We start from the raw sequence: 8,623 nt of genomic DNA on the forward strand, positions 1-8,623 counted from the left end.
TTTTATTCAAATCAACAAAAATATTTTAATTAGAGTAGCAAAACAAAAAAACACGTGCAAACTTAAATGATAATTAATGATTAATTGTTTTTTAAGTAAGGTATGAATTAGCTTAATTAGTCTTTTGAATGCTCACTCGTTTTTCAACGAACAAGAGAGTTGACTTTCCACGGTTCCACCAAATGAAGAGAAGCACAACTTCACAGAATCAGAATCAATGTTTTATTCGACTTTTTATTGTCTGTTTTTTTTTTGGGGAGGTTTTCTTAGATGCCCAATAATTTATGTTATTTACACAATTATCCCAGTTCTCATCTGGTGGTTGTGGCTTCTGTTCATTTGAGAAAATCCTGAGCCAAGAATTAATGAATGGTTTAATTTCGCATATGGGTTCAAAAAAGTTTCAAAAATTTAAAAAAGGGAAACGAATTAAAAAAAAAGAGTGAAGCCATGGCCTCTTTTCTCAGTCCATCTGCAGCAATTTCTCTGCAACACAAGGTAAGTTTATCAGCTACCGAAGGGATTTGTACTAAAATTCTATCATTGACAATTTTGTAATTGGTTAAGGGTCGACTGAAACCATGTTGAATTCGATGAGCTGATCTTAAATGTCTGGTTTTCTGAAAGTGGGATTGATTATTCAACCCCAAACATGAAAGCTTTTTATCAGGTTATTTGCTGCTTCTTTTAATACCTTTTTCTTCCCTTTATTTGTTTTGGATTGGCAGTTAAATCGTACAAGTTTCAGTGCTATATCTCCAAATACGCCATCCAAAATTTCCCATACTATTTTGGGAAATGGGAGATGTCAGGGGTTATATTTCAAGACCAAAGCTAAGGGTTCTGTTGAAGGAAGTTTACTTGAGAAAGAATCAGATACTGCTAGTATCGATGAGAAGATAGGTAACTGCTCCTATTCAGTAATGTTTTGTTGTCTATTGTGAATATCTGATCTCAGGGAAACAAATATAGTCTTGGAAGCGTGATTTCTGTAATATTCAGGAAATAGAGAATGAAATTAGCATCAGATCTAGCCCTGTTATAGCTCATATGGCTTTTCATGCATCTTTGAAAATTTTTATTTAAAAGCATTGAAGAAAATTGACATTTCAGTGGTATTTCATGTTTTTCTGATTTACAAAACATACTTGTTCGCCTTACCAAACATGTTTCATATACTTTTTCCTAAATGCAACTTTTATATTTCTAATTAGTTTACAAAACAGAATGAATGTAATGCAAGTCTCTTGTTTTTTGGTCATTGTTGAGAATAGAACCTGAGACCCAGCTGTCATGGTGCCATAGCTCATAGTTTGTCACTGTTTCATGAACTTTACAGGCAAAATAAAGTTGGTATCCATTCTCTAAAGTTTTCAGTAAAGTTTATATTGTTGCTTAGTCCTACATTTTATGCTTTTCAAATTTTGATTGAATTGCATTTAATTATTGTCATTGATGTAGATTATGGAGTTATTGGTGTTCACCATGTTGGAATTCTGTGTGAAAACCTTGAAAGATCGCTTGAATTTTATCAGAATATTTTAGGTATGCTTCTGTTTTCTATACTAATATATTCATTTGTTTGGTAAGAGAGAAGAGAATTCTAAATTGAGCATCTGCTTAGGTCTTGAAATAAATGAGGTAAGGCCACACGATAAGCTTCCATATAGAGGTGCTTGGTTGTGGGTGGGTTCTGAGATGATTCATTTGATGGAACTTCCAAATCCAGACCCCTTAACTGGAAGACCTGAACATGGGGGCCGAGACCGTCATGCTTGTATTGCAATTCGGGATGTATCTAAGCTGCAAGCAATCCTCGACAAAGCTGGTAAAATCCTGTTCCTTATTTCCACGGACATCTTTGCCAAGCAATATTTCATTGCATGATATCTTTTTGTTTCTAGCTTTCTAATAGCAGAATTCCCAAGTAGCTCTATAGGTTACAGACAGAATGAGGATATCTTATTGCAAAATTGTTCCATATTGCAGGTATTGCCTACACACTTAGCCGATCTGGGAGGCCAGCAATCTTTACACGAGATCCAGATGCAAATGCACTAGAATTCACGCAAGTTGAGGCCTGAGATGTTTTAGCATTCGAAGCCTGGATTTCTAGAAAATATCCCTGTTCCTTTTTTCTCTCAGGACAAAAAGCATGTACATAATAATTGATATTGCCAAGTTTTCCCGCTATGCCATTGGCATGGCAACTTGCTATAGATGAACAAGGATGTAATACTTAAATCCCAAATCAGCTTGCTTGAATTTCCCAGTGGGATTTTGGGATGATGATCAAAATCTCTAGTCAGAAAGGCTCTTTCTTTCTGGCTTTTTGTAAACTGTCACCTAATTATCCCATGCTATTAACAAAGTTACGTTTGTTATCTTTCCAGTTGCTTTTAGGTCACCGTTTCACTTTACAAGCTAGTAGATTTGGTTTAGTATGAATTTCTCAACCTAGAAACGTGGGACTCCCAGCCTGCTTGCATGCATCGGTTTGCAATGCTTTGGCATTTGTTTTCATCTCAACGTATTATTTTAGCAGAATCATCGAAGACTTACTGGTGCTGGTTACCAAGCGACATTATCCACTGAAAAATATTTGCAAAAATATGATACGGGCGAAGCCAGCATTTGGAATAAGGGAGGGTCAGAATAATGAATAATATTACAGCAATTCAAAGAGTCAAAAAGAAAACTTCATTCGCACAATATCAATCGAGATAAAAAATTTATTTTTGTTAAAGCAATACTAATCGAGATAAAAAATTTATTTTTACTAAAGCAAAGAGATAGTTATATTGAGAATCGGATGAAGAATTAAAAAAAAAAAAAAGACTTATTTTGATAAGAAAACGACTATATATGTTAATAAGGCATATAGATTTAATAATAAAATAATTAATTTTAATTTTAATTAAATTTAAATAATAAATTGGACTTCAATTTAACTTGAATATTGAGTTGAATAAATTAATAATAACTAATAAAATAAAATCAAATCAAATTTACTCGTTTTTTATACCCTTAGGGGCCATGGCTCATGCCATCTCACATCCCAAGCTTGAAGTAATCTTGTCCCAGCCTTCTCCTTACATAAACATATTTTATTATCCAATTTTTAGGGGAGGGCCACGGCCTCTGTCAGCCCCCTTTGGTTTCTGACGGTGATTGATATAAAAATAATTTTTAAAAATTTAATAACGATATTATTTAAAATTTTAATAAAAATTATGAGTTTAGTAAAAATTAAAATATGTATTTGTATTTGATATGTAACAAAAATTTAATGTAATAATTTTTACATTTTACGTATATTTAATATAAAAAAGACCCAATATAAACACATAAATACATGAATTCGTAGATGTAAACATGAGCTATCTTTTGGATACAAGGTTATTGGATTTTCCATCAATTGGTCATCTTAGGAAAGGCTATGGTCTACGGGATATATTTTTTTCTTTTTCGGAAATAATGAGATATCTTCTACCAAGCAGGCAAGAATTGCTTCCTGAAGAATGAAAGAAACCGAAACTATACCTTGAACTCTATTCTAAAAAGTAGAAAGGTCCTCAACATGTTGGCTAGATAAAGTTTTTAAGAGGACATAAAATTTTGATTTCAAACAAAGATCTCCTCTTCTTTTTTCTGGGTTATATTCATTTTATGTATAAAAAAAATGTTGACCTAATGATTAAAGAGTTTCTAAAAGAATATAAGGTCTTCGAAACCTTCTCCCCTTTCCTCCTTTCCCTACCAGCGGACACGAAATCAGAAATATGAAAAAAAAAAAAAAAAAAGCCAAAAGAGGATTTAATATTATTTTTGGTGAAATGCAATATTCTGAACAATGGTATAAAAAAAATTTGGTGGGGGTATGGCCCCCTAGCTACGCCCCTGCCTAACGGGATATGCCCATCTTGTGTTAACAAAAAAAAGAGAGAAAAGGTCGAAAGGGTTTTTATGCAAGAAATTGTGGTCTTTCGTACATACACATTGTAACCTGCAAAATAACATTTAAATAATCCTTTGCATTGCGTACCCACACCATGTAAAAATCTATTGTTTAAGTGCTTTGGTTGCGGGGGAAAGATCTTGTAATTTCCAAGAAAGGAACCATGACATAAACTGCTTAATATAATTTACTAGACAATGTCACCCGTGACTTCCAGTCCTGTATGGCAGAGCGTAATGTGTGATTTGGAGTCAATATGGAATGCTGAAGCCTACGCTTTGTAACTGGTGATACATTGTGTTTCTCAAGCCATGCCTTAATTGCTCTGTGCTCATACGTAAAACCATCTGCAGCAATGTGAGGGTCATCCATCACTTCCTGTATTAACCAGAAAAAAGAAAAAAAATTCGTTGAGAATGCAAGGAAATAAGATTATGCTTAAGCTATGATCTAGAAATTCTGCTAACAATTTTTTACCTGAAGGATTGGACAGAAGTAATGGCTTCGAGCATATACATTGTTCTTTTCCAAATTTAAACTATCATCTGCAACCTCCACAAGTCTTTTGAGAATTGGCAGAACCTCTGTGTCAAGATCTGGTCTGTCCCTGCATCTAAGCTTTGAACACTTCAGTGCTATTCGAGCTAATTCTTCCGTTTCAGCTAGTGGCCAATCTGTAACTGACTTGTCTAGAATGTCAGCTAAGGAGCTCTTTGTAATGGCATTTTCAACAGCGAGTATGAGTCCATTGGGATGGCGAGCTGTCAGTAGCTGGAGTGTTGTAATTCCAAGAGCATATAGATCTGATTTTGGTCTGATGGTGCCGGTTCTCTGATACTCAGGATCCATGTAGCAGAGAGTACCAGCAAGAATAGAGTCTTTGTACTCGGTGATGTTATCAGGCACAATATCTGAAATAAGCTTAGCCAGACCAACATCCCCAATTTTGCTGACATAATTTCCATCTAACAATATATTACCCGGTTTCAAATCTCTATGGACAATAGGATCTGGCTTTGAGCTGTGTAAAAATGCAAGCCCAGAAGCTACTTCAAAAACTATGCGGAACCGAATAAACCAAGGAAGAGGAGGTTTTCCATTTCGCTGGAAAATATGTTCCTCCAGGCTACCATTTTCCATGTATTCATAAACCAAGCAACCATTCTCTGGACAGGCTCCAAGCAGCAAAACAATATGTGGATGGTGTAGCTGGCTTAGAACTTCAACCTGCAAAAAATTTGGGGTGAAATTTTTATGCTATAATGGCAGTGAAATATTGAGCCAATTGTGAAGGACTCTAGCCAAATACTTAGCCATTACTAGAAACTAGCCATAGCCCATAGTACACAAAATGGAAACCTTCTAGCATACAAATTCACGAACTTTATGACTAAATGATATGAGTGTGATTGCAATAAGGACAGACAGGCATAGAGTTCAGAGTAGGAGCAATCTTCACGAGGGATCCAGCTAACAGAGTTCTTCAAACAAGTCATGGTGGTTGAAATAGTGATGAAATCAGTTCATAAACATGGCTGCAGCTACAAACTATATGCTACAGAAAATTACCTCCTTCAGAAATTCCTCTTTCCTATCTACAGCATCAGGTTGAAAAACCTTAACAGCAACAGGAGTGCGATGAAGACTACATTTATAGACCTTCCCATATCCTCCATGACCAATCACATTACTCTCGGAGAAGAAATCTGTTGCTACTTCAATTTCATCCCTGGTGTATTTTCTGTATCTTCTGTCACTACAGAAGAGTGCATCAACAATTTTCTGCTTCTCCAAGGATTCTTTCTCTGCATTCAATTCAGCCACCTGCCTTTCATAAGCTTCTTTAGAAAGCAGGTTTTTTGCCTCATCAACCTGCTTTATTGCTTGCAAATGTTTTGCTTTCTCTTCTGCGGCAATTTTTCTAAAAGTTTCTTCTCTTTCCAGAGCAGCATTCACTCTTCTTGCTTCCTCAAGGCATTCTGAAGAAACTAATTGGACCTGCAAATTAAAGCATAAATGACTACATTCAACAGCATGGACAAAAAGCCACATTAATTTCTAGGCTATTCAAATTCACAAATTCTTCTCTCTCTAAACTCGGGACTAAAAAATACATTATAAGTGAAAGCTAAGCAAATTGCATTTTGAATACCATCTATTCAGATTGGTGGACTGTGGTTGAAATCCAGTAATCCAAAACATGGATTTTCATTTCATAAACTTTTTGAGTGGTGGTTGGCAAAGTGGGGTTGATAAAATCACGTAGATATATCTTCAACAACAGCATGCGTAATCGAAAGGATCTTCAAGAAAGGGAAATTGAAATTGTGTGAAGCAAAACCCCATTCTATCAGAGTGTAGAACTTCTTGCAAAAGCATCAGTGAACATTCTAAAGTGCTCCTTTTCTCACCTTGTTCTGGGTGTAGACAAGCTCTTCACAAGCTTGTTTATACATGGCAATAGTATTTTGTAATTCTAGACGCAGCTGTTCCACTTCAGTCGGCAGATTCAACTGCATATAAATTTTATCAAAACTCATCCAGATAACATATGAAACAGAAGAATTACCAAAATAAGATGCAACCTCCATAATAAATGCTCAAGAAAACTCACCTGTTCAACCTTTGTAGAAGCCATGGAATCGGACTGCTTAATAGTACTAGCATTTGTTGAAGATCCCACAGATGAAGATGCACGCAAATATGGGAAGCTGTGCTCTGATAAAGATTCTATCCCAATGAAGTTGTGCAGGGTAGATTCTGCAGAAGCATTAGCAGGACTAGATATATGTTTACTAATGCCACTAGAACTTTCTTTTTGATCTGTTGCAGTAACCACTGATGACCTATTGCTGGTCCCTGTGATATTGTAAAAGAGAGAATCAAAACTGTTGGTAAACTCATTATCTTGAAGGCCTCCATTAGTAGGAAATAGACAAACATAGACGCAACTATTTCCAACTTACCGCTAGTCCATAAGGTATTAGCTGATTTTGTAATGATTCTTTGTCTATAAACAACCTGAATATCACAAGTATCAGGAGCACACCTCAGGACAGTATTAGGTACCCCAGATCCCTTCAGCTTCCTATAGTAGACATTGCAGAAGATTAGCATTTGTAGTTCCATAGACATAAAAAATCTAACAGGACTATCATACAGGCATCTGAAAAACTTGGTCAGCAATATTTCCCATACAAAAGCACTTTATTCAACATTCATATCGCAAAACTAGCAAGTAAATGGATGCCATTAAGCTCACTACACACATTCACATATATTTCAAGTTTTACCACTAAATGAACAACAGCAACACATACCTTGTTATACAATTGCAATCATAAGAACCCAATACCAAAGTGTTAATCCCAAACTCAGAAATGTATCTTAGAAGGCCAGTCGCAGGATTGTCATCCTCAAGCACCAATGTTTCCATCTACAAAAATGAAATAATTTTTTTAAAGAAAAATAAGAGAAATTTGGCACAAAATTTATACTTTATTTGCAAGATTAGTTTGAAAGGAACCTTTATTTTTTTGTAACAGAGAAGCCAAAACCCACCTTTCTTGTTTTGAATAGCTTCTTAAATGGTATAAAGACGTCCTCAAACTTCAGTTTCACTTCTTGAACATACATTGCCACCACATTCTCATCCATGTCCGTGATGGGTATTCGATCTCCAGCTGTAATAATCATATACACCAAATTATCAACATAAAGCAGCTCAATTTGACACCTTTTCGTTGCAAAATAAAAAAAAAGAGCCATATCACTTTTTCACTGTAACTTTTGACTATGGAATTCTTTTTTCTTTTCGAAACTTAGTATATTTTCCTGCCAAAGTTAAAGTATCATGCTTGGTCTCAATAACTGAATTAACCAAACTAAATTTTCTTCAAAACTTAAATCCTCCATTAAAATTTCAATATCCCAAATTCATGAAACTCGCAAAAGTTCAATTCAGTCAATCATCATTTGATCAAACAAAAGCGCTAAAGACAGGAAAATGAAATATGAGAAAGGTAAAAATTATATAACCAATACTTACACGGAGTTGGGACAGAGGTGACTGTTGGCATGACGTGGACCAAAACGACACGATCAGCTTTCAAATTCTCCACAGCCCATCGAACCGCGCGTCGGCTACCGCTTCCTCCAGAGGTTCCTCCCTTCACGGCAACCGCAACGGTCGTCATCTTTGGCGAAACACCACCGCTGCTGACACTAGCCACGTTTGTTTCCAGTCATTCAAGTTAAAAGTTGGGATCTTTGAAACCTTGCGGCCGGTAGCGTTGACGACTGGTCATTTACCCACATTGGCTTCGTCTGCCAGCGTTTTATCACACTTTGTGTGGAGAGAATTTCATTCAGGATCCTCTTTATTATAATATTATAACTTAATCGCTCGCAATAAAAATTCTTTATTATAATGGTATAATAATCAATTACAATAAAAATTTTATGCAATTTATCACTTAAAAATTTAAACTTCACATAATGTTTTATGAACCTAATTAATATTAAATTATAATTAACTAATTATTTTATAATTATTATAAATGATATATCCTCCTTTGCATGAATTAATATAAATATACATACATATACTAAAATATAAAAAATAAGGATTTATTGCACTATTTTTAACTCTTAAATAAAAATTAA

The 8,623-nt window shown here is 35.0% G+C and overlaps 2 protein-coding genes across 3 annotated transcripts; one reads left to right on the forward strand and one right to left on the reverse strand.

Annotated features, from left to right (window-relative positions):
• The first annotated feature begins 273 nt into the window (after positions 1-273).
• On the forward strand, positions 274-2,392 carry LOC111303090 (uncharacterized). Of its 2 annotated transcripts, XM_022899117.2 has the most exons (5): positions 274-498; positions 729-903; positions 1,462-1,545; positions 1,625-1,828; positions 1,990-2,392. In XM_022899117.2, exons 1-5 carry the CDS (start codon positions 451-453, stop codon positions 2,082-2,084), a joined length of 606 nt encoding a protein of 201 aa, XP_022754852.2. In that variant the 5' UTR covers positions 274-450; the 3' UTR covers positions 2,085-2,392. The 2 variants fall into 2 exon arrangements, with proteins under 2 accessions (XP_022754852.2, XP_022754853.2); XM_022899118.2 differs by lacking the exon at positions 1,462-1,545 and having other exon boundaries at positions 287-498.
• Positions 2,393-3,942: 1,550 nt separating this feature from the next.
• Positions 3,943-8,311, reverse strand: LOC111303089 (U-box domain-containing protein kinase family protein). The gene is made up of 9 exons (XM_022899116.2): positions 8,007-8,311; positions 7,520-7,641; positions 7,279-7,394; positions 6,925-7,046; positions 6,573-6,817; positions 6,370-6,471; positions 5,528-5,956; positions 4,436-5,185; positions 3,943-4,336 (listed from the first exon to the last, which is right to left on the reverse strand). Exons 1-9 carry the CDS (start codon positions 8,152-8,154, stop codon positions 4,136-4,138), a joined length of 2,235 nt encoding a protein of 744 aa, XP_022754851.2. The 5' UTR covers positions 8,155-8,311; the 3' UTR covers positions 3,943-4,135.
• Positions 8,312-8,623: the final 312 nt, after the last annotated feature.

This window comes from Durio zibethinus, chromosome 13 (genome assembly GCF_047325235.1).
Source record: "Durio zibethinus cultivar Kanyao isolate XHJ-2024 chromosome 13, ASM4732523v1, whole genome shotgun sequence".
NCBI classification, from domain to species: domain Eukaryota; kingdom Viridiplantae; phylum Streptophyta; class Magnoliopsida; order Malvales; family Malvaceae; genus Durio; species Durio zibethinus.